General features: G+C 36.6%; 2 protein-coding genes across 2 annotated transcripts; one reads left to right on the forward strand and one right to left on the reverse strand.

The window, feature by feature from the left end:
• Positions 1-2165: 2165 nt before the first annotated feature.
• Positions 2166-5905, reverse strand: LOC116124828 (NF-X1-type zinc finger protein NFXL1-like). Its single transcript, XM_031410613.1, has 2 exons — positions 5757-5905; positions 2166-5620 (listed from the first exon to the last, which is right to left on the reverse strand). Exon 2 carries the CDS (start codon positions 5520-5522, stop codon positions 2220-2222), a length of 3303 nt encoding a protein of 1100 aa, XP_031266473.1. The 5' UTR covers positions 5523-5620; positions 5757-5905; the 3' UTR covers positions 2166-2219.
• Positions 5906-11678: 5773 nt separating this feature from the next.
• Positions 11679-26527, forward strand: LOC116128822 (pentatricopeptide repeat-containing protein At5g39710-like). The gene is made up of 4 exons (XM_031414623.1): positions 11679-11871; positions 11972-12079; positions 12186-12748; positions 26135-26527. The coding sequence occupies exons 1-4, from the start codon at positions 11679-11681 to the stop codon at positions 26525-26527; spliced, it is 1257 nt and encodes a 418-aa protein (XP_031270483.1).
• Positions 26528-26886: the final 359 nt, after the last annotated feature.

Consider the following 26886-nt stretch of genomic DNA (forward strand, 5'->3'; position numbering starts at 1 on the left):
TTGTGTCATATCAATCTTCAATCCTTGTTCAATTTAGGGTTAATTTTCCTTTATATTGTATTGATTTTGTTGAATGTTGACACTTGAGATTATGTTTTGTCATCACTCGTTAGCAAGAGGCCAATTTGAGCTTGATGCGTTGATCGCCAGTCTTCATTCTTCAATCCTTGGTCGATTTATATTGCGTTGGTTTCGTTTGCCGATTTCAGCTTGAAGCTTTGAACATCAGGTATTTTTTGTTGGCATAATAACTTGAGGTACTGACAGGCTATTCGCAAGTGTACGAAATCGTGTAAGTAGTAAAGCTCGAGTAAACGAGTGTTCGAATCCTAAGAGAACTACTTACCAAGTACCAAACTAATATATTTTATTACTATCTGATAAAATAGAATTTTATGAATGATTTAATGAAAAATAAAACAAACTAAAAACTAAAACAAGAGCTGAATTGTATTAATACTTTGGTAAAAAGATCAATATGATTAAACCTAGGGCATAGATTTCACACCAATTTAATCTTATGCATTGACAATTATTACTAACCTAATTAAGTTTATTTAAAAGGCCAAATTCCTTAGTATTTCACTAACTTTCTCTCGAACAATTAGCAAATTAACTCTTAAGCAACAACCCAAAATATCTCTAAGTTGGATTTAGAAGTTAAAAGATCATTAAGTTTTATGGAATTTACTAGAGCCTCATAGATCACGGTAACCTATGTCTAATGTTCACTCAACCTGTGGTTTTATTACCTTAGACTAATCAGATTTCATCTCTCGATCTCAACCCAACCCATGATATCATTCAACTCTCAAATCCATAAGAATTGAAAGCATTGCATACAATAATAAAACTTAAAATTAATGCTAATTAAAATTAACAACAATAATGTCAACACATATTCATGAATTGAGCTACATCTTTAGCCCTAGAAAAGAAATTTAGTTCATAATTACAATACTAGAAACAACCATTGTATTCAATAACACAAGTTTAAAATAGAAAAACTTCTCTAATTGGTGAACAAAAACTACAAGAATTTTGATCTCCAAAATAGTAGCCGCTCTCTCTCTCTTTCTTAATCTCCTTTAAAAATAGTTAAAGACATTTATTTTTAGTGCTAGGGTTGTAGAAGTATAGTTTGGACAATCCTATTCAAGTTAGGATAATGAAACTCGAATAATACTTTACAAAATTCGCATATTTGGACTTCAGGACGCTTGCTGTAGTGATAGTTTCTATCGCTGCGGCAATAGCTCAACCATGAAACTTGTTCACCCCTAAAACACACTCGTCACGGCAACAAAAATGGACGCTGCGGCAATAGTTATTTTCCTTCAACGTGCCCGATATATTCAGAATTAGACAAAGTCCTCAACATAAAAATTGTAGCTCTTTGAATCAGCTTCCAAACCCACAAGAATCACCCAATGCCGATTTCTATAGCTCAAGTAATGATCAAAACATTAAAGCATGTTTATCTTGAAGAAATTCCAAGATTTGAGTCTCATCTTCAAAGCATCATAACTTCCCCGTTTGAAATCCGATTCTTGATCCATTTGTTCCTACTCGTAACAAATTCCATCGATATCATCCTTCCTCATTCACATATCATTTATATGTTAGAGTAAGTGCCTTAGAGCCAATCAATTATTGTAGAATTGACTCTTTGTAATAATGTTCATTGATCAATAAAAGGCATTTTATACTATATCGCATAAATCATATTGTATGTACTGATATATGTTCTTAGAATGGAAGAACCGTGACGAGGGTATCAGGTGTTTCAAATCTTGACAGTGAGAACCCTATGAGCACATATGGTGGCCATTCTAGAAATGTCCGTAGCCCTAGTATTACTCTGAAGTAAGGGCACAGATAATACAGTAAGGCTATCATAGTGTTGAATAACCCTGTCAAAAGGCAGTGACTGATCTCACTTGTCAAGTGTAACAACTGCTGTAAACTAGTACAATGCATGCATAATAATAATAGAAAATGGGCCCAAAACTTTCTTTTTTATTATAAGTACTAAGTTTTTTATACACAAAGAGCATTATTTACAAAATGCCATTTAAAAAGACAAAACAAGGGAAACAGTGTAGCTATTGCTCCTCGCTTGCCGACGCCCCTCCGACTTCATTATCACCTAGATCCNTTTTTTTTTTTTTTTTTTTTTGCTCTCAAAATCATAAGTTTGTTCAAATATATCATTTCTATCAATCATACGCCTTCTCCCAGTCATCAACCACCTCTGACTGATCTGTTTCATTCAAAGTTGTTGTCCCAGGCTGCCCTGCTGGATTTGAGCTACTTGAATTTGACTCAAATCCTGAACTGGATTGAGTTGCTGCCCTTTTTAAAGGATCTTCAGCTCTCAGAGGTGCAGCAGATGAACTCGTAGATGTTTCTGAGTCTAGGACAGTCCAGCGGTTTATTGAAGCAGCAATAGGAGCATCTTTCTTTTTCCATGCGGATGCCTGCAGATCTCCGAAATCACCAGACCATTCTTCTTCACCCCATGAATTTTCTCTCAAACCCGGCTCTTGAACTACAGCCTTCTTCCATGGGTTGCCCTTCAGAGATGCAAGGGTCACTCCTTCCTTGACTGTCCCTGCACCTCCCCAGGCGTTGGTTGCTGTTGATGCTGCTGATGCACCATTTTGCATAACCACAACAGCCCCATAATAAACTGATCCGTGATCCAACCTCCTCATGGCAGTTGCTGCCCGGGCCGGATCATGAAATACAGCCAATGCATTCTTGTCGTTCAACCAAACCAGTTCACATTCCCCTCCAAATCTTAATACCAATGCACTTATATCTGCTTCCCTGGGCAAATCTGGAAAAGAAACAACAAGCCTGGGATCCATGTCCACTAGAGGATCAAAAGCTGGTGGATGAGTTGCATTTACAGTGGATGCACCCTTGATCCCCATAATCCGCGGTGGGGGCTTAGATTTGGGTGTGACATGAACCACAATGAAACGCTTCGGCTCCCAACCAGCAGCTTGGACAACAAGCTTCCACCTCTCAGCTATTAGCCTTACTGCATCTCTCTTATCCTTCAGCATTGGACAGAAAACATGAACCTTAAGACCATTTGTAGATACTCTGTTCTTTCCGAGCACCAAGACCTTGCATCTCTCCTCCACAGAAAGCAACCATTTCGGATCTCGCCTATACAGGTCTGCAAGCAACTCAGACACAGCAGAGTTCTCACCAAAATGAAGTGCGTCCAAATTTGGAGGGTTGATATCAAAGGCATCTGCAAGAACCCGTTTACGTTCCAATTTAGCACATTCATCATCACACATAAGCTTTCTCTGACCCAGAGGAATCTTCTTGCCAGTTGATTCCACTGGTTGAAGTGGCACAGGTAACTTTTGGAGAAGGGAAGCTTCTAAAACAGTATCAGCATTAAAACCACTATTGCTGCCTCCAGCATCGCAAGGAACACTGGCTGTGATTCTGCCACAAGAACAACTGATGGTAACAGTAAATTCACATCTTACATCAGGACAAATGGCAGAAGGGTGGCATAATGCTTTACATGTATGCCTGCAATCTCTCCTTGGAGCACCACAGATCTGCCCGCAAGAAGTTTTCAAGCCTGATACAGATACTCCAGCAGTATCACAAGGCGCTGGGTGACAAGTTCGGCCACATGCATGCATACCACACTGCCTGGTCTTGCCACAGAGCTTGTTACATCTAATATCCTTTGACCCACAAGGTATGTTCCTGAGAACCACATGCCCACCAATGCACTCCTTAGCTATAGGCACTGAACAAGGTGGGCAATCTCCAAAATGACAACTATGAGATGCTGAATGGCCACAAGGCTGAGGAACTACACAAGGGAGCTGACATGAAGGAGTAGGTGTACCGCAAGGCAAAGGAGGAGGGATTGAAGTCCTCCCACAAGCACAAGTCAGATCAGTGAAGATTGTTTCAAGGCAGGGAGGGCAATGACCACTGTGACACAACGATTCACAAGAATGCTGTCCACACCTCAGCTTCTTCCCACAGGACATTTGGCAAAAGTGTGGATCCCAATCTCCAGAAACAAGGTTGTTAGAGTTGGAAAGAGGGCAACACCGTTCACTACACCGGTGCCTGCCACAATTCTTCTTCCGCCCACAAGACTTTTCACATGTGAACTTCTCATCCCCTGTTGTTTTATAGCATTCCACAGTTCGAGATGTTGAACCACAACGACACTTTTGAGTGACATGAACCAAACAAGGTGGACAATCCCCAGAATGGCACACCTCATTACAATGGTGCACTCCACAAGCAAGAGCTTTGCCACATTTTTGTGTGCAAGTTGGAATTGGGTCCAAACAACTCTTCCTTTGCTCCTGCAAGCTTGTTTTTCCACAATGACAAGACTTGATCTTACTTGGCATCAATTCGCAATCCCCACAAGGGCCAGGGTGACAAATTTCACCACATTTATGGTGTCCACAACTAAGCTCCTTTCCACAAGTTGAACAACAAGAAAAGACACCATCTTCTGCTTTAATTTCCCCCTTCACAGCCATGTCTCCACAAAGAACAACCTCCAGCTTTTTCTTGCAAAAACATGATGCATTGACAAGAACCTGGCAAGGATCACAAGGACCCAAATGGCATATCTGCTCACACCGGTGCCGCAAGCAACTAAGAAGCTTATTGCACTGCTGACCACAGGTTAGAACAGACTTTCGATCAGAGCATCGAGTTGTAATTAGTTTTTTCCCACAAGGGCACAAACGGGGTGGAGCAAATGCCTTACAAGGAGGGCATGGACCTGGATGGCACTGCAAGACACAAACATGAGGGCAAAGATCCTCCTTACTCAAACCAGAATTTGGAATCTCGCTCTCAAGCTGCTTCCCACATGGTTCCCCACACGAATGTGGAGTCAAATACAAATCAGAAGGTGGGTCAGGCCTCTTCCCACAAAAACAAACATACCGAATCTCCTTTGATGACAGCAGCTGCACAGATTGACATCCCGGACACCGCCAGTTAAACCCCTGACTCTTCTCAGCTGACAAATCAACAGAAGTAGGCGCCCGAGCCCATTTCTTAATGCAATTCAAATGGAAAATTGAGTAACAACTCGAGCAAGACCATATTGGTGCAGACCTCCTAACCATATCATAACAAATCATGCACTCAACCGAACCCTTCGCGAGCTTCTCCTGAATTTCTTGTACAAGTTGTGGCATATTCGGGTCCTGCTCCTTCTTATCCTTACTCCCATTCCTATCCCGACGATTATTCACAGGTTGCCCCTTTTGCCCTCTGAAGTCAATTCTTCCTCTGCCGTGGTTATCTCGCGGCATGGAGCTATAACTTGTTGGCCCACCAATCCCATTTCCAATTACATTCGAGGCCTGAGGTGGGGTTATTACTGAAGACGTGGGTGTTGCTCCTCTTGGGATCCATTCTTGGCGGGCACCTTGAGCAGTAAATCTAGGCCTATCCCTTCTATCATTTCTATCATTTCGAACTTGAGAATGAGAGCTCATAATTCTTCTTCAATTCAATAACACAACACAGCTCAACTCAACCACTATTTCTAATTCAATCACGCACACAAAAACCCTTTTCTTGAATTCCTCAAGAACTGTAACAAAATATATATAAACAAGAAGATTATAAAACAGAAAACCCTAATATGAAACGAATTAAATCAAATAACATAATCTAATCACTTGCAAAACTGGAAATGAAAGAGAGAAAATGCATGAAAATAGAAATACCTGATGAACAAATAGCGTTTGTCTCGATCAAGATTGATTTATTTATTTGCTTTTCGGTTTCTCTCTAAAGAAACCAAGAGGAGAAAGTGGAGAAAATAACGACAAAAGAAATGGGTATTTATAGGCCCCCAGAGAGCGAGGAAATCGGCTTGGGGCCGAAGGAATAACCGAATAGAAAATTGGGTGATAATAAAAATAAATAAATAAACAGTCTCTCTCAGTTATATAAACACGTGTGTGTGCGTGGTGCTCACTCAACCGCCTTATGACTTATGAAGAAGGCGCCACCGGCGCGCTTAGGCCTCCATTTATGTCAAAATCCTTGCTTCTATAATCTATTATATGTAGGGAGGTATTTGCTATTTTTTGAAATAATAGTCATTGACCTTAGGCCAAAAAAGTCTCGAATCGTCAAAGGGCAAGCCTAGTATTCCACTGACTAGGTTTGCCCTTTCTATAAAGAGTTTCCAATAATTTCCCATACAAGGTTTAGTATTCCAGTGACTAGGTTTGCCCTTTCTATAAAGAGTTTCCAATAATTTCCCATACAAGGTTTGGCCTAACGACAATTTCTCACCCAAAAAGTTTCAAAATGAAACTTTCTCACCAACCGTTAAAATCCGTTAGTAAAATCTGTTAATTGAACTAGTATGATCACTAGGTTTTTTTTTTTGTAAACTTTAGAAAAATTTGGGTCCGTTTGGCACATTTTTCCTATCCTATCCTATTCCATTATCATATCCTAAAAACTCAAAAATGTATTTATTTTAATATTTTCAAAATTCAATCATATTCTATTTAACTCAAAATATTTAGATTGTTTTTAATCCCTTAGGTTTGTTAATTTAACTAAACACCCCTAAAAATAAAAGTTTATAAATTGACAAAAACACCCTCATCTACCCACATATTGTCATATTCCCGTCACCACCGTCAGAAGGTGGCCGAAATCTACCGTAATTGCTCACGACCGACTAGATCTGACCAGTCGTGCATCGATTTAGCTGGAAATCTAGTTGGAAATCTAGTCAGAAAATTTCAGATCTATGACCAAAGATCTGACTGTTGACAGCCAAACTTGGCCATTGATGACGACCATGTCTTGTGACGACCAAATCTGTGACTATAGATCTGGCCTTTTCTGACCAGATCCACAGTGGATCTAACCAGAAAAGGGCCATATCAACGCACGACTGGCTAGATCTAGTCGATCGTGCGCCATTGCGACAGATTCCAGCCACATTCTGACAGTGGTGGCTGGCTACAGGCAATACGTGGATGGGGTGTTTTTGTCAATTTATAAACTTTTATTATTGGGGGTGTTTAGTTAAATTAACAAACTATGGGATTAAAAATAATCTAAATATTTTCAGAAAATGTTATTCATAAATGTACAAAAAACTTCTCAGAATCTTATCTTAATTTCCAAAAATGCTAGAATGCTATTCTAAATAACCAACCAAACGGTGGGTACCCAAGGTTTCGATTTTGGTTCCTATAAGTAATTGTTATTAGCTCTTCTATAAATGATATAATTGATTGGAGGCGAGCAAAAAATCCAGGTAGAATCCGAATCGGTGGGTACCCAAGGTTTCGGTTTTGGTTCCTACCCAAAATCTGCATTTAAAGGGTCAGTTTTGGTTTCTAATTTGGTGGAACCGACACTATATGATTTCGATTTCGGTTCCACCATTTTAGGAACTGGAACCAGAAACTAAAGCCGGAACTGAGGTTTGGGTAACTGGGGCGGAATCGACGGGTGGTTAGGATTTATTTGTAANTGTTTGCACTTGATTAGCAGAAACCTTTGCTTTAGATGTCTTGCCTCTTGTGAACTGGTAGTCCACAGGATAGCCAGTCAATTTATAGCAACTTTCCCATTTATGACCAGGCAAATGTCAGTACTCACATTCAACATAAGGCTTCTTACCCTTATACCTCTGGCCTTGATTCTAACTCTTGCTATTATTCTGAGCATAGAGCGCAGTTGACACCTCCGAATTAACATTCATACTAGTTAGAATTTTATGACTTTCATCATGATTTACTACTGAGTATGCTAGTTTAACACTTGATAAAGGATTCATTAACAAAATTTGACTCCTAACCATAAAATATGAGTCATTTAAGCCCATAAAAAATTGTAACAGCTTCTATTGATTAAGATGCTCGAGAAATGCCTTGGCAGAGATGGTGTCTGGAGTAGGTAAGCTTACCAATGAATCTAACTCATCCCAATGAGACTTAAGCTTGTTATAATAGACAGCCACTGTGTTTGTTCCTTGCGTGAGATTGATAATTTCTCAGTGGAGACCAAAAATTCTAGTTCCATTGACCTTATGATATTGCTCTTTCAATTCTTGCCAAACTTGAGAAGCATCAGTCGAGTAGACAATGCCATTGAAGATTTCCTTCGACATCGAATTGAAAATCCAAGTGAGTACTAAGGAATTGTATCTTTCCCACTATGGTACTAACCTAGAGTGAGCAAACAACTTTGTGCATGTTCCATTAACAAAACCCAATTTTTTCTTTGCACACAAAGAAACAGTCATTGCCCTACTTGATATTCCATAATTTTCAGTACCTACCAGCTATTCAGAAACAAGAAAAAAACCTAGTGTATCTTAGGGATGAACATAGAGAGTAGAATTGGAATCATTCGAAGGAATAACAAACTCTTCAGTTGAACTTGCCATTATCGACGAAACTGAAAACTTCGAAGAATTCAAGCTAAAATTGAAGAAGCTAAAGGATTTTGAGCTGCTTCGAGCTTAATTGGAATGAAATTGGGAGTTTGATTGATCAATTTTTAGATCAAATTGCAGAAGAATTGTCGCTCTGATACCATGTTGAAGAGAGTGAAAACCAATGTAAAGAGAGAAATTTGGGGGAAAATTTCGTTTTGCATTGAGTAACACTATCCACTTTTTTTATATTACAATTAACTTCATCAACTAACTCAAGCTAATAACTAACTCAAGTTATAATAAACATTAAACTAACTCTTTTAACTAAAATTAAATATTTACATTATATATAAACTAATGCAGTAGACTAGCTTCTTTAACAAGAACCTCATCGCCAATACCAAACATCCCTGCAGTCACACAAACAAAAACACACAAGTGCTGCATGTCCAGAAGCTCTAAGTCTGCTACAACTGCTACTAGGTCAAAATTTCCAAAATGGAACTGCATTAACAATCCTGGGCTTCCCTTGCAAAACATCAAACTCTGCACAGACTGCAACTCTGCTGGAAACTGGATAGGAAAAGAAAAAATCTGGCTGCATCTCAAGTAGACTGCAACAAGCCAGAACCCCTCCTAACTAAACCATAACGCAAGATCGTCCCTGCATGCACAAAAAATGCCGTTTCTGCTGCTGTATCTTCAACAGGTCCATACCGCATTTCAATAAAAAAAAATAAAGCACTACAATTATTCCAAACCAAATGTGCAGCTTCTAGTTGCAACAACATAAAAGCCGGCAACAGTCCCAAAACCTCCCCTGAAAACCTGTACAGAACTGAGCCAGTTATAACTACATAGAGCAAGCCCGAGCTTCACAACAGCACACACAGTAGAAACAACGAAAAAAATGCAGCTTACAAGCTGTAAATCCGGAAAATTCTGCCAAAACCAAACTTCTCTACCAAACACCGCATAGATAGCAAAAATGTTTGCAGTATAAGCTACAGCAAAAACAGATATCAAAGAACACTAATTACATATCGAAATCCCACATGCTTTGGTATCCAACATCTTGCAATTATATAACAAAAGTCGTCTTATTTATTAATAAATAAAATAAAAATAAGAAAATAGCCAACAAAATTGATAATTACTAAATTTTCACCTTCAACGTTTTTTTATCAATTTCTTGATAAATAGAAGATAGGGACTAAATACCCATTTGCATCATTCCTTTACATCCTGCACCATCAGGTTACTGCCTTTAGGATAATTTTCTGCCCATTACAATTGGAAACTTTACATTCTGCATAATTTACATTGATTATTATGTGCTCTAGAACTATTTCTTCATGATAATTCGCTGATTCACTGCTATTTTCTGGGTAGTTATTCTTTTTTAACTCTTGAAGCTTAGACTACCGTTGATTGTTTTAGAGCGCTAAGTTCATGCCTTCGTTGGCCATATGGGCAATTCCATGGGCTCTAACAAGGGCAAAACCTTATAAGAATGGGGTGAAACCAAAAGTAAATGAAGAATCTCTATATAGCTATCGTGCAAGATTCTACAAAGTTGCTCGCCTTCTAAAGGTATCAGATGAGAAAAAACTTGAAGATCTCTTACAATCACTCTTTTATTACACTTGCAAGAAGATGTTTCCATAATTGATTGATTTTTGTAACTTATTACTATCATCTAATTTTGTGTACAGCAATGAGTTGTATTGTATAAGAGAATATTTGAAATGCTTATGTAAATTATATTGTTCTACTATTAGTTATCCAATTCTTGTAACTGTTTTCAAAATCTAGTTTTGATAGATACCATTGTTTCCAAATTTTGCAAGCAATGATCTTCATAACAGAGATTATGTTATAGGAAGCACATTCATACCAGAATTCTTTATTGAAATGGGTATATGTGTGACTGTCTAATCACTTGATATGTGTTGATCATATATGTTAATGTACAGTATATGTTGTTGATAAGCTAATGTGAAACATTACAATAGTATCATAAAGAACTAATGACATCAAATCAACTTCTATGAGATTTACCATAATTACATAAATTCTCTTATTTCCCTTATTATTAATAGACTATTAGTCCGCTAGAATATATATCTATAAATGAATAAATATTTATTAAATTTTCCCCATTCTAATATATTAGCCCTACTTTAATAGCAGAGATTTTTATTATTTCATAAATTAGATTATTTTTATTATATTAAACATCAAAGTTGTCAATATAACTATTTTATATAATATAGATTGAATCAAACGTGAAATTAATTACATAAAAGATAATTACACTAACTTCTCCATAAATCTTCAAAGATACTAGTAATAGTCAATAATTTTTTACCTCTGTCAAACTTTATAATTTCGTTAACTGTTATTAATTATAAAATATAAAAGTCATTTATTATTTTACCTCTTTCTTGTCGAAATTAATGATAGAACACTAATATTAATTAACAGAGGGTTTGCGAAGCAAATGTTAGAGAATATCTAAATTCTAAATTCTAAAAAAAAAAAAAAAAAAAAAATTATCAGGGATTGTAAGAGGGAGAGTTTAACATATCATGAATTAGAGTAGCTCTCATATTATAATCATTAATGTTTAGTGTGTGGATTGTGGAACATAAAAGATTGATCTGTAATTGATTAAAGTTATTATAATCATTATTTTCTACATCATAAAATGCAAAACAATTACCAAGGTATACTTTTGTGGATATCACGCTTCCACTTGCAAAACTTTCGAAGATCTCACATGGAAACTTTAATTAGATATTATATTTTCAAACTATAACATTTTATACTTACGACATTTTAATGAATATTAAAAAAATATTATAATTTTACCAAAAAAAAAAAGTTAAAAAGAATTCCAATTGAGCACTTATATAAATTGGTTGGTTTGGGTTGCATTGTGTTTGATCAATTGGATAAATTTGGATTTAGTAGAAAACCGCCTCAAACTGAAAAGCAACCATCCACACCTGAACATGGATCTACATTTTTAACCTTCAGGGTGCTAAGTGAACAATTTTCAAATCATGAAGGTGGTTTGTAAAAGAAGGATCGACACCTTACATAAGTTTACAATTTTGAAAACCATAAAGGTTGTTTGTGAAATTTGTCAAAACATTTCTCTTTTTTGCATTTGGATTTTGCAATGACCTTACCTAGGAAAAACGACCCACAAAAACACTCTTCATAAATGGCTTTGAGATCCCCAATTCGTTCATCTTCAATCTCTCAAAACCCATCTCTGAGAGCTAATATTTCATCTTTGTTAGCTCACTTACACAACCTCACAACTTCAAGCTCCAAAAATGAAGTTCTATATTCTTTGGAAAAACCCCTTGAACAATCCTCACTCGCTAAATTCGTCAAAGAAATTTGTCGATCAGGTAACTTTACTCTGAATGAAGCATTGTATTTTTTTTTATTACATGATTAATTCACAACCCATTTCTCCAATTTCATCATTCAAGACTTTGTTTATTGCAGTAGCTAAGAAGAAGCGTTATTATGAAGTGATTTTGCTTTATAAGTTGTTGGATTCAACTGGGTTGTCTCCAGATTTGATGTCTTTGAACATTTTGATAAATTCCTTGTGTAATATTGAAAGGGTTTTGGAAAGTTTTGCGGTTTTTTTTTGGGGGGGGGGGATTTTGAAGAAGGGTTTTAGCCAATGCTGTGACTTTTAATTGTTTGATTAAAGGTCTGTGTGTAGAGCAAAAGATTATGGAGTCGATGGAATTGATGACGAAAATGGGTGCTGTTGGTTATAGGCCTACTGTGGTCACTTGCAACACATTGATCGATGGATTATGTAAAACAGGGAAGATAAGTGTTGCCATTAAGTTGCTTAAAGAAATGGCTAAGGGGAATGAAGAATTTGGTGTTTTTTGTAGGCCAGATGTTGTTACTTATAGTACCATAATTGATGGTCTTTGTAAGGCTGGATTAATTGAGAAGGCGAGAGGATTGTATTTGGAAATGAAGGGTTTGGGAATTAGTCCAGACGTTTATACTTACAACATTTTAGTGAATGGTTATTGCTTGGTAGAGAGAATTGGTTGTGCAAGGGAGTTGTTTGATTCTCTAACTAGAAAGGGATATAGACCTAATGTTATTTGCTACAATCCTTTAATCCATTGGTATTGCAAGAGTAAAGAAGTAAAAAAAGCTCTTTATCTTTATCGAAAAATGATTTTTGAAGGAATTGGGCCTGATGTGATTATGTATAACACCTTGTTAATTGGTCTTTTTCTTAAAGCTAAGGTAAAAGATGCACGGAATTTAGTTGGTGAGATGCGACTTAACAGTGCTTTTCCTGATTCCTGGACATATAGCATTTTCATTGATGGACTTTGCAAGAATGGATGTGTTTTGGAAGCGGTGGAAATGTTTAATACACTAGTAAATAATAAGTTTGCAGTTAGCCTTGAAGGTTTGAATTCCCTCATTGATGGATTATGTAAACTAGGGAGATTCGAAACTGCTTGGGACCTATTTCAGAAATTTTCTCTTCATGGAAACCTGGTGTCAGACGTTGTAACTGTAATGACTTCTTTTTACTATCATATTCATACAATATATTACTAAACATACAAGTAAACATATCAAAATAGTTGGGCCCAAAAATTTTCTTTACTAATATATACATTCTTTACATAGTACAATATCATTTGTACAAAAGGACTCTCAAAATAGTGGACAATGTAGCCAAGTCTCCCCGCTTGCCGACGTCCATCCAACCATGTCCTCACCTATGTCCTGGAAAAACATAGAAAAGAACGGGGTGAGCACAAATATGCTCAGTAAGTAAATCCTCTACTCCAATATCCCCGTGTATCACGCTTCAATTCTTTCCTTACTCTTGTCACTTTCTCTTATTCAATCTCTCTTGTTCTTTCTCTGCTTCTAGTTCTCACTGTTCTTCTCTTTTTTTTTTACTCTTTCTTTCTCTCTATTCTCATCACCCATGAGGGATATCATAATAAAATGCATGGATGAGATGCATATGCAATAATGCAAAGCAATGCATTTTCTCTCTTTTCTTTTCTTTCTATTATTTTCTTATTCTTTTCTGATTCTTATTCATTTTGATTCTTATTCTTTCTCTTATTCTTTGCCGATCGGTCTTGGTTGATGCATGGATTCAAAACCCTTGGCCATGTGAGTGTACTCTCTCTCGTGTATAGCCCTCATCCGCATGTATTCTCATGGGCTATATGAATTCTTTTTCTCATTCTTATTCCGCTCTCTCATGGCGGAGACCACTCTCTCACGGCAGTTTACATATAGGTAATTCTACATTCACGGGTTCCCCATTGCACAACCTATTCTCTTTTCTCTTCTTTAGCACTTTTTATTCCTTTTATTCTCTAGTGCTAATTCTTTCTTTTTCTTTATTCTAAGAGAATTAGTTCTTTTCTTTATCTTTATTCTTAGAGTGTTTCTTTTTCATTACTCATATGTATGCATATGAATGGCTCATGCCTAGAATCTTTCTTATATGCACTCATGAAATGCAAATATACTATGTTGCATAAAGTAAGGTTCTCTACTTCTGCTCATGCTTCTCTTAGGCATTTCATCAAACAATATGTGTGCATACAAAACCCTACTCTAACTATAGTTCTACTTCTTTCTTAACCATCCAAAATTGGAGTTCAACTCCTTTAAATCATCACACATCCTACAAAGAAAACACACTTCAAATATTCCTCTCAAATTCTTCTAAATCTATCCATACTTCTACCAAATTTTATCAACACAATCCACCCTTCTCATGGTGGAAATCTCTCCATAACTCAACATTGAACTCATTCATAAATCCATCAACTCATTTCAAACATAAAAATTCAAGCATCATATACAAATCTCTATAAATCATGCAAATCACAACTTAGGTGGATTTACTTACCTTATACTCAAGTAGAATCCACTTAAGCTCTCTACTCTTAATGGCTTGATACCTTAAACACAAACTTAGTAAGGATCCTACTCTTACACTACTAAAAATTCACATCTAGAGTAAGGATTCTTACCTTTTAGTGCTTAGGATCAACTTGTATCAACTTCTAGTCAAAAGCCCTCCAAAAATCCTTGGAAAATTGAATGAAAGTTTGAGAGAATTGAAGAATAGAAGAGGCGGTGGGAAAGAAAGAATGAAAGGGTTTCTAAAGCTAAACCCTTAATATCTCATATTTTTCCACTCTTTCCCATTTTACCCTTACTCTTTCTTAGAAATTCCAACTGTGCCCTTTAATTCTTTGCAAATGCACCCCCATTTAAACTATTCTCCATGTAATTTCCTTGCATTTCACTCCCCACTTTTCCTACTAATTAGGGGTAGAATGGTCATTGTGCCCCAAAGGAAAAATTCTCTAGAAACTCATAAAAATTTTCAACTGAGTCTTCGCCGCGGCGAAGAGGAATTCTTCACCTCGGCAAAAAATTCCAAGGCCTACGTCGCCAGGGCGACGAGTCTTCTTCGCCGCGGCAAAGTATGCCTTTCACAAATTTCAACAAGACTTCACCGATTTTAGGGCATTCAAACAATTTCAACAGACACACACTTAACTAAGGGCACAAAACAACTTTAAGGGCAAAATGAGCAAATATGAGTTACGTACCTCAAGCGGGCATTACATTAACATATAACATTTTGATCAATAGGTTGTGTAAAAATGGACAACTAGAAAAGGCAACTGAGTTGTTTTCATATATGGAAGAAAAAGGTTGTGCTCCAAATGTGGTCACATTTACTACGCTTATCTTTGGTTTCCTAAAAAATTAAGAGATACCAAAGGTTGTTGAAATCCTTCATAGGATGGCAGAGAGAAACATGAAGCTGACTAAATGTACAATGTCCTTAGTCATGCAATTACTAATGAAGGCCAAAAATTATCATGAATGTTTGAACTAGCTTCCTCAATTTCCGATCCAAAAGCAAAATTGAAGTTTACGTGATAAAAGCTTTAGTGAGTATTAAACTTTTTTCGGATCAGAATCCAACAAAAGTTCATTTGGGTGCCCAAATGCTCTACTTTGGTTAGGGTAAGAAGAAGGTTTAGTTCATCTATTCAAATTTGATAGGGATGGTGATGGGGATGATTGAGAATGATGGCTTCCTTGATCAGACATACAATATGTGATCTGTCTTTGTTGTAAGTGCATATAGTGGCAGCATTCCAGACTGTGTCAGCATTTGCACATGAAGTAGATCTTAAGGGTTTGAGGATTATTTATGGTGAAAATTTCAGTAAGCAAAAGTTGTATATGAGAAATTGTGGAATGGTTCTTACTTCAACTACGACAATAATGGTAGCCGCTCGAGCTCATCTATTCAAGCTGATCAGTTTACTAGGATAATGGTATGTTGCAACTGATTAACTTCATTCATTGATATTCTCAAATATCCAGGCCTGATAAATCTTGATTTATTTGTAATGGTTCACATGTTTCTTTTTCTTAATATCGATTATTTTTAGTTCAAATCCAATAAGATTAGAACTTACCAGGTATGTCATTAATATTGTTATGCACGAGCATGTGCTCTGTTAACGATAGTTGATGAAGACAAAGCAAGAAGAGCATTGGAGAAGGTTTTTAACTATAATGTCTTAAAGAATATGGATGTAGAGCCAGGGTTGGTTAGTGGGATCTACCTTTTGGAACAGTTGACATGACAACATTACAGTCAAGAGAAATATGGTCTAGTGTTACATATGCAGTTGTTGTAACGATAATCCATGGAGATTTGTAATTATTGCCATTGAAATCTATGAAGCACTGTGGTATGAAAATGAGATTTCAATAGAAATATGGGATTTCAAATTGTCGCTGAAATCTATGAAGTAGCATGGTTTGAAAATAAACTCGGATAAGATACCCCTAAGGTTATCAAACGGTGTTATCTTATAGCTTAGTTAATAGGCTGTTAACTGAGCTATGAGTTTTTGTTTTTCATATCTAAATCTTTCTTAAATCTATATAGATTTCATTGTGGCATATGTTTTGTCAGTTCATTTAACCTTTTTTTGGTGGATGTGCCATTTATCCATATTCCTGTAGATTCTTGATGTTGTGAAATGTTGGACAAAACTCTGGTAGTGATAGTGTCAAGTAGATAATATTTTTGCTCCTTGATAGAGGAAGAGAAGAATAACATAGATAGATAATATAGGACTCCATGTAAGGGATATAGAGAGAAATTAATAGGTTAAGAGAAGAAATCAAGAAAAGGATACCAAGCACTCAAATACTTTATCCTAAAATGTAGAAGATAAGGAGCATCCTTCCTTTATGTCCTACGTCATCAGGTTACTACCTTTAGGATAATTTTCTGCCAATTAGAATTGGAAACTTTACATTCTCCATAATTTACACTTATTATTATCTGCTCTAGAACTATTTGTTCCTGATAATTCACTAACTCATTGCTGTTTTCTACATAGTTATTCTTTTTGAACTCTTGAAGCTTGGACCACTGTTGATTGTTTTAGTGCGTTGAGTTACATGCATTTGTTGGCAATCTGGGCAATTCCATGGGCTCTAACAAGGCCAAAACCTTGTAAGAATGAGATGAAACATAGGAACCAGGACGGGGGGAGTTTTAATCCCTGCCCCTAGTAGGGGTGTACTTGAGCAGAGCCATTTGTGTACGGCTTGGGCTCGGCTCAAGTAAAGATCGAATTCGGCCTGACAAAGAGCCCAATTTTGAACCCTTCAATTTGTTGACAAACCAAGTACCAAATATAGTGGTACTCGGCTCACAGGCTCGAGAGCTTATCTAGCTTGAGCCAGCACGTGAGCCTACACAGGTTCGCATATGTAATAAAAAATCTTCCGAAACCCAAATACCCAAAATCCCAAATAATGCTATAAGCCCTAATTTCCTAAACACATACACAGACTCTCCTAACCTGTAATATCTGCTTTCTAATCAAGTACTAATAAAATATACATAATGAAATTACATATAAGATAATAAAAGAGTTGGGCCCAAATTTTTCTTTTATTAAACATATAAATTCTTTTTACAAAGTTTGGGTTATGTACAAGAGTTATCAAAAACATGATGGACAGTGTAACCATTTCTCCTCTCGTGCTGATGCCCATCCGACCGCATTCTCACCTAGATCCTCCAACCACAAAGAAAACAATGGGGTGAGCACAAAACAATGCTCAGTAAGTAAATCCTCTACTCGACTGTGCAATTTCACGGTGCAATTAAATTTGCTAGGGTCGTAGCCTTTATTTAATTTGTTAGAAAAGTTAAATAAGTGAAATTACATTTAAATGTGTGTTTGCACATATTTAATTAAACCATCATTATTGTTAAATGTTAATTGAATATTAATTGATTTAATTGAGATAATGATGAATTAAATAAAAAATCTAATTGGGAGTGTTTGGCAACATGGGGTGTTTGGGTTGGAGCCCAAGCCCATTCCATGTGGGAATAGGGCAACTAAGTTTGCCTATAAAAGGAAAGGTGTTTGTGTGATTTGTTAATAATTCATTTTTGCCTTTTGATTAAAAAAACACAACACAACCCATTCTCTTTCCCACGCCAACTTTGGTTTGTGCCAAAATCATTGTTTTTTTTCTTGATTTCTTAAGGCCAAGGAGGATCTAGCAAATCCCTCCTTGGTTCCTTGCGATTGTCTTCGTGTGGACTTCTACGGTTCGATCCTACAACTGGATCGGTAGCAAACACGTTCAGAGACAATATTGGTGGAGCCTCCAACATGGGTATGAATCTAAACTCATGTTTATTTTTCTGCAGATTCTTGTAATATATATATACTGTAATTTCTGTGCCCTGATTTTGGGTTCTAAGGAATGATCCACTATTTTAAATTTTTTGTTTTTCCGCTACGCAACTCGGATCGTTTCTTAACATGGTGGTGCATGTGATCCTTAGCCTTGAGATCATCAGAGCACCTTGTGCACTGATTGGTGTAGTTTGACACTAGCCCAACGCAGTTCTATTCAGAGTTGTCAATACGGTTGTGATTGGCTGAATCAAGGAGTGTATCAAGACCATGATGGATCGATAGAGGATTAATCACTCCTGGGTACGGGGGAAGTTATCTCATGGCGCAATTCAGTAAATGGCAATGACACTAAAACTGTGGCCACAGTGGATTGAGTTGTTGCTCTATCTNGTTTAAATGTGTGTTCGCACATATTTAATTAAATCCTCATTATTGTTAAATGTTAATTAAATATTAATTGATTTTAATTGAGATAATGATGAATTAAATTAAAATATCTATTTGGGAGTGTTTGGCAACATGGGGTGTTTGGGTTGGAGCCCAAGCCCATTCCATGTGGGAATAGGGCAACTAAGTTTGCCTATAAAAGGAAAGGTGTTTGTGTGATTTGTTAATAATTCATTTTGGCCTTTTGATTAAAAAAACACAACACAACCCATTCTCTCTCCCACGTCAACTTTGGTTTGTGCCAAAATCATTGTTTTTCTTCTTGATTTCTTAAGGCCAAGGAGGATCTAGCCAATCCCTCATTGGTTCCTTGTGATTGTCTTCGTGTGGACTTCTATGGTTCGATCCTACACTTGGATCGGTAGCAAACACATTCAGAGACAATACTAGTGGAGCCTCCAACGTGGGTATGAATCTAAACTCATGTTTATTTTTCTGCAGATTCTTGTAATATATATATACTGTAATTTCTGTGCCCTGATTTTGGGTTCTAAGGAACGATCCATTGTTTTAAAATTTTTGTTTTTCCGTTGCGTAACTCGGATCGTTTCCTAACATGGTGGTGCATGTGATCCTTAGACTTGAGATCATCGGAGCACCTTGTGCACCGATTGGTGTAGTTTGACACTAGCCTAACGCAGTTCTATTCAGAGCTGTCAATACGGTTGTGATTGGCTGAATCAAGAAGTGTATCAAGACTATGATGGATCGATAGAGGATTAATCACTCCTGGGTACGGGGGAAGTTATCTCATGGCGCAATTCAGTAAATGGCAATGACACTAAAACTGTGGCCACAGTGGATTGAGTTGTTGCTCTATCCAGTTTATAATTCCGGTCATTGGTCTAGTGATTGAATACATACATATCGAGAGTAACTAAGGTTGACACTATTTCTGTGCCTCGGTCTGGATGAGATAACAGATGATGAAAGGATTGAATTGTACGGTAACCATATTATTGACAGGTAGCTACTTCATTGAATCCAAATCTATCGGGTGGCCATGATGTCTTGCTAGGGGCCAATCTTGGTCTGTGTGTAGTAAGACGATTAATTGGTGTTAATCGTGATACTACACACTGCCAGTATGATAAGGCGCCTACGAGTCACACACATAGAAGATAATTTAAGAATCAGTTTATGAGAAGGATGTTTTCGTCTTTCTAGCAAAAGGGTATTTTGGTAATCTCACAATGCAATTAAATTTGCTAAGGTTGTTGCCTTTATTTAATTTGATATTAAAATTAAATAAGTGAGATTATATTTAAATATGTGTTCGCATATATTTAAATGAATTATTGTTATTGTTAAATGTTAATATATTTTAGATATATTAATTGAATTTAATTGAAATAATAATAATTAAAATAAAAAAATCTAAATGGGGTTGTTTGGACATAAGGGCTGTTTGGGTTGGTGCCTAAGTCTATTCCTAAGTGGAATAGGGTTTCACATGCACTATATAAGTGCATGTGTTCCATGAATTAAAATAACTATTCATTAAGTCTTTAAATATTCATTTGATACAAAAGGCTCCAGCCCCTCTTCTCTCCACGCCACTTTACATTTGTGTGAATCAAATTTTTATTTGATTCTTGTTCTTGGTTCTTAAGGTTAATGAGGGTCTAGCAAATCCCTCTTTAGCTCTTAGGGTTATCTTCGTGTGGACTACTACTGGTTCGATCCTACTCTTGGATCGGTAGCGAAACCTATTCAAAGACAAGGTGGAAGGAGCCTCCAAACGTGCGTATGAATTCTTAACTCTAATATGAATTTACTGCAGATTTTGATTTCATGTATGAACTGAAAATTTGTTCCCTGATCTTGATTCTAAGGGAACGATCTGTGTTATATAATTTTTGTTTTCCGCTGCCATGACTTGATCGTTTCCTAACATTATAACCTAAAAATACTCAAAATACACATGTGGTCCCATAAAAGGTATTTATGAAATAATTAACTCAAATTTCGCAATTTAAACTAACTTTCACACAAATACTCTAAATAAATCAGTAACTAAACACATATTTTCAAGCTCTTATTATGTACTGAATGGTGAATAATGTGTATACATTTGTGGCTTTGGTGTGTAAATAACTAGTTTGTCACAGATTGGTAGTTTACATGAGCTTGAAAAACAAGTCTCTTAGCCTTAGGTAATGCTCGCTGTTCAACCTTCTAATTTCAACATTCAACTGAATTTGAATTCGGATTGGTTAAGGTTTGGGTGGATTTAGTTTTGCCCATGTGGAGATATTAGGTTATTAATGTTAGTAAAGTTAATGGATTGTGTACTTATGTGATTTGTTTTCTCTTTGTTTTATTAATCTCATCAAATTTTTTATTCCAAGTTTTTAAATTATATTATAATAATAACTAATCATGTGTTTTTCTTATTTGCGAATAGATATGGCATCGAGTTCCACTCCAACCAACTCTGCCACTTGGCCCACTCCACAGAAGCTCCCTTGTTCAGGTTCATGGGTGCTAGGTATGGAACAGTCAATTGGAAGTGACACTTAGAGTGACGACTTAGGCAGATGGTCCACCCCCACTGAAAGTGATGCATCAACTGCAACCACTGTTAATGATGAGACTGAACAGATTGATGTTAACCCTTTTGCAAGGACAAAGAGAGCTAAGTCATCTACAATGTGGAATGATTTTAGAGAAGTTGTTCAACCTAACGGAACAAAAATGGCAAAATGTATCCATTGCAAAATGAGGCTTGTGATAATGGTTATCAGGAGCACTACTCACCTTTCAAGGCATTTGAAGACTTGTGTATGACGAAAACTCTTTGAAAGGTAACAACAAAGGTTTTTCCAAGCAACATATCCATGTGATACAAACAGTGTGATCCCTGTTCTTACTGGAGGTAAATTTGACATGGCGAAAATGCAGGAATTAGTGGCCAATTGGGTGTTGATGCATGAGCATCCCTTTACTATTATGGAGGAGGAAGGATTTAACAACATGCAGAGGTATGCGATCCCTCAGTGGGAAAAGATTAGCCGTGGGACATGTAAAAATGATTAGTTTGTATGAAAGGAAGAAGATAAGGCTGAAGAGTTTATTGAAGGATGTTGATAAAATAAGATTGAAAACATATTTATGGAAGTCAGGTAACTATAGGATTGAGTAAATGGTATTAACGGGGCATTTCATAAATGGTAATTGGAGGTTGCAGAAACAGATTTTGAACTTCATGTACATAGCTCCTCCTCGCATCGGTTCCCAAATTACAGATTTAATTTAGAAGTGTTTGAAGGAATGGGGTATATAGAAGAAGGTGTACACGATCCTAGTGGATAATGCATCAAGTAATGATGCAACAATCAGGATTTTAAAGGAGAATTTGGTAGTAAACAATAGGCTACTTTGTGAAGGGAAATTATTCCACGTTAGGTGTTGCACACACATCTTGAACCTTATTGTTCAAGATGGTCTATCCCAAATAAGTCCATTATTGATGATGTTCGTGATAGTGTGGCTTATGTGAAACAATATGAGAGCAACCTTATTGTTTTTTTAGAGATAGTGCAAATTCCACTTTTGACTGAAGTTTAAAAATGTCTTTCAAAGGTATAAAGAGAAAGACCTACATTATAATTGTTTTCCAACCATAGAGGAATGGGTAAAGGTGGAACAAGTTTATGAAGTGTTGGGAGATGTGTTGTATGAAATTTACCAGGAGCAGGTTGATGATTATCAATCTTAATCCTCAAACATTGAACAACCAGTTACAATGGTTCCTCGGGGCAATGAACAAAGGACCTTAATGCGTTTGGTTTTGCAATTTTGCAAAACATATGAAAACGGTTCAAATTATTCTACCGAAGAAATCAAAGTTAGATAGTTATCTGGGAGAGGGCTGTTACATGTGTGCAAAAGGGGATTGTAAGAAATTTGAAGCATTGGAGCAGTGGAAAGTTAATACATTGAAGTACCGTATCTTGTCTAAGATGGCTCGTGATATACTAGCCATTCCTATAAGCACAGTAGCTTTGGAGGCCTCGTTTAGTGTTGGCAGCAGAGTAATAGAAATGTATTGGGCCTCATTGTCTCCGAAAATAATGCAAGTGCTCCTTTATGGAGGTGATTGGTGTCGCCATCTCAATGGAGTTCATTGAAAGAACAAAGTAAGTGTAAATTGTAATGAGTGATTAGTATTTATGCATTTTCACCTACTAGTTAGTAGTTACTTTCATTTTACAATTGAAACTAAATTTTCCCTTGATGTAATTTAGGAAGAGCAAAAAGAAGTGGAGATTTAGCTTCCCGTCGAATGAAGTTTTTACTTTACGAAGCTTGAATGCATTGTTTTGGCCAAAATCTTGAGGTAATACATCAGCTCTCAATTGCTTATGTAGTTCTATTTCATAATATAACAGTTTTCATTCTTCATTTACAACTGATCTTTTGTCTAAATTTTCAGGGTCTTTTGATATTTGCACATAAAGGTTGGTTTTTGTAAGGATCTGTTGGTTGTTTGAGAGGGTGGAGAAAAGATGTTTCATAATATAAAGGTTGTTTTTTTAAGGGTTTTGTGTTGTGAACCTGTGATGTTGTTGTTGTGAAGTGTAAATTTGTGATGTTGTTTGAGAGGGTGGAGAAGAGATATGTTTCATAATATAAAGGTTGGTTTTGTTAAGGGTTCTGTGTTGCTGTGAACCTGTGACGTTGTGAAGTGTTAATTTTTGATGTTGTTGAACTTGTGATGTTGTTTGAAAGGGTGGAGAAGAGATATGTTTCCTTGTTGTTGCTGTGTTCCTTTGTTGTTTCTGGGTGTATCTATTGGTTTGTTTGAGATATTCAAAAATTTTTAATTTATTGTGTATTGATTTGTTTGCTAATTCATACTCAAATCCTCGAACCTTAAAATTCTGTTTGTGAAGTTTTAATGGTCTCCATCTGATAAATTTTTGTTATGTTTGAAGAACTCCTACTCCTTATGCATTTGGTAAAGTTGATAAATTTGTATGATTTGATGGTTAAGCTGATAGTGAATCAGTGATAGGATACTAAAAACCATTCTTTTGTTGGGAGTTTAGTAGATTAAATAAAGATTATGATGATTTCTATGAAGTCATATTTTGGAAAATGTTTTAATGATTTGCCTTTTTGATTGTTCTAGTAATTGAATTGTGATTGAAGAATAAGTATTATTAGTTTTCTTGTGTCATTGAATGTTCCATTGAGTTTTAAACTGGAGACTTTGTTGATTTTAACCTTACATGTTTGTCTTGAAATTTAGATATTCAACTTATTTTTAGGCAGAATATGGATTTCTAAATCTGGCGTTTTGGACTTTGCTGGAAGGTTTTTTGCTCATTGCTGGGTAGAATGTGTTTGTCCTGAAATTTAGATATTCTAATGATGTATATATTTTGTTGCTGCAGGTCCGAAGGGTAAAAGAAATTGGTGAAAGATAATGAACACTTGGCTGTTATGAATTACACTTGGCTGCTGTAAATTTTGTTTGTGTTATTTTGGAAGCAGTTGGCTTGGCCATTGTATTGTGAATGCGCATGAGATAAATCCAAAGTCCTAAGTCCCAACCTATATATGTATTATGTATTGTGCACTTGATCCTTAATCTTGAAAATCTTAATTAATAAATTTCTCCTCTAGATTCTGCAATTGTGGACATCTTAACTTGAATTCAATTAAAAGTGTAATTTGATTGGTTTCAATTTCAGTTTGTAATTCTGTATCTGAAACTCCTAAACAAGCTCTAAAACGATCTAGATTTCTAGCGAGCTAAACAAGCTAAGCTCGAGCTCAAGTAATAAATGAGCTAAACGAATCAAACTCGAGCTTACAAATATTATCAATCTCGATCTCAATCCTACTTTTCTTAGGTTCACTGGGCTGGAGCTCGAGATCGAGTTCGGTATAATTTATGCGAGTTGAGCATGAGTTGGGTAGTGTTTGGCTCGACTTGGCTTGGCTCGTATACACCGCTAGTCCCTGGGGATGGTGCAGGGAGTGCCTTTCTCTCGCACCGCCTTGTATATAATATATAATTAAATATATACCCCTATATATTTTACCTAATTACATAATTATCCTGCCTATATAAACTTATATTTTCCAAATTTCCCTAAACCTAAGTCCTAATGTCTTAAATAATTGAACAAGACCAAACCCTAACCTAAGTTTAAACTTGTCGGTTGTCGTCCCTTAGCCAATTTCATATTGTCTTCCACTGATGCCAATTTCTTCATGTTGTTTACAATGTTTTAAAAACCCCGGGTGAAACTCGGTGGCAAAATGGCTAGGTCCCAAGTTGATTGGTTGAATCGTTCTCGGTCGATTCAACCGATGTCATCATGTTGACATAAAAAAAATTTCCAAATTACAAATGCAGAATGAACAACAGAAAAATCACAAAAGAAAGAAAGAAGTAAAACAAAAAAAAAAAAAAAAAAAAACTTGAATTAGTAGGGCTTACCTCCCTCCACTTGCCACTTGGCTCTACCTCCCGCACCCCCCCCCCCCCCCCCCCCCCCCCCCCCTCTCTTCATCATCCAAGTAAGTCTTTTCTTTTTTCATGTTTTTCTTATCTAGGTATTTGCTCTTTTTCTTGTGTTTTTTATTTTGATGTGTGTTGTTTGTTTGACTTGGAACATCATCTTTTGAGAGGAGAGAATCACTCCTGAAGTTCTTCTCCAGTACCTTCCTTTTGGACTCCATGCTTCTCCTCATAATTATATCGAAAAAGAAAATGAAATGACAATTGAAACCTTCGACGGTGATTGGAGTTTGCCGAACATGAAATAAAATAATGAGATGAAACAAAGTTTTCGTTGAAGTGGAAATAAAAGATTAGAGATGAAACAAAAAACAACAAGAAATGAAGAATAGACAATGAAGAGTTCAAATATGGGTAGGGGCTAAAAAGAATAAAAATTTGGGAAAATGTTAAAAAATTGTCATTTTGGAGGAGGTAAGTTTACCCGAGAAGCGTTTGACACAAAAACACAATACGGATTGCACCGATGGTTGGTTACAGTAGAGTAGACCGTCGGTCCAACTGCCAGTAATGACTGGGTAAAGTAAACGTCTTCGGTGTTTTATGCCTAGACCGGGCATGGTGCCAAACTATGAGTTCAAGTCGCTAGGTCTCGATCGAATAGACATCAACCCTCGCTGGACAGACAGCCCTCTCGCATTCTCATATACTCGGCATAGGTTTATTACTACGCTTAGCTTGCTGTTGTGAATCGGTCTGCCGCTGTGCGTGAAACCAAACTTCCACTCTCGTGTAACAAAGCTAGGTTTTTCGTGGTAAAGCTTGAGACGATTAGCTTGAAAAGGGATAAATGAGCTCGAACGTAGCGAACTCTACTGATCCACTGCCTCTAAAATAAATGGGGGGATTGTTGTGAAATGTTGATTAAAGTGATTTATATTGGTGATCTAGTCCGTTTGGAGCAATATTGTGGGTGTGCAGAAAATTGTCTATTGTGCAAGAGCACTGTTAGTATCATACAAAAAGATTATTATAGTTGCTCTTCAGTGGTCAGTTGTTGCCTCTCGAATACGCATTAAACAATCTCCCATTACGTACAATGACAGGGGGTACGGAAGTGGACCAGAGGTATTGGGTCAGGCAGTATTATTCGCTGAACGGGATTATGACCTTGGAGCGGGTAATGATATGCTAACCTCTCTAAAACGCTTCTATAACGGTCTAATTCGAGTGCAGGGTGCAAATTACTCAAAGGTTGATGCTCCCAGTGATTCAGTAGTTAGGAAACAAGTAAGTACAAACGAACATGGAAAGAGGAGTGAATGTAGTTCAACTGTAAATTGAATTGGTGAGGGGTGAACGTATTACAATGGCGGTAAAGAAGTCTGACATACAAGTCAGTGGGCGGTGTGTGGTCTTCAGCGCGCACTAAGAGTACTTCAGAGAGGACTGAGAATATGGAAGGTCGATGCAACACGATCAAGGAAATGACAACAACCTGGGAGTTGTAATCTGCAATTAAAAGTAACGATATCAGGCGGAAGATCAGACATCATAGTCAACAATGAAAGATGCACATTAAAGCTCATGAGGGGTTACGTGTACACAACAAACCCCCCTATAAGTAATAAAAATAAAAATAAAATGATTAGACGCCTACAGCGGAGGGGTGGGTTTGTAATGATCAACAAACAAAGGTGGTC

The sequence above is a fragment of the Pistacia vera genome, unplaced genomic scaffold, assembly GCF_008641045.1.
Source record: "Pistacia vera cultivar Batoury unplaced genomic scaffold, PisVer_v2 Contig100, whole genome shotgun sequence".
NCBI classification, from domain to species: domain Eukaryota; kingdom Viridiplantae; phylum Streptophyta; class Magnoliopsida; order Sapindales; family Anacardiaceae; genus Pistacia; species Pistacia vera.

Bases quoted from the DNA above. Each gene is read 5' to 3' on its own strand.
- LOC116124828 (XM_031410613.1), bottom strand. From the start codon at position 5,522: ATGAGCTCTCATTCTCAAGTTCGAAATGATAGAAATGATAGAAGGGAT.
- LOC116128822 (XM_031414623.1), top strand. From the start codon at position 11,679: ATGGCTTTGAGATCCCCAATTCGTTCATCTTCAATCTCTCAAAACCCA. The intron at 11,872-11,971 runs GTAACTTTACTC...TGTTTATTGCAG, and splicing joins CAAAGAAATTTGTCGATCAG to TAGCTAAGAAGAAGCGTTAT. The intron at 12,080-12,185 runs GTAATATTGAAA...GTTTGATTAAAG, and splicing joins CATTTTGATAAATTCCTTGT to GTCTGTGTGTAGAGCAAAAG.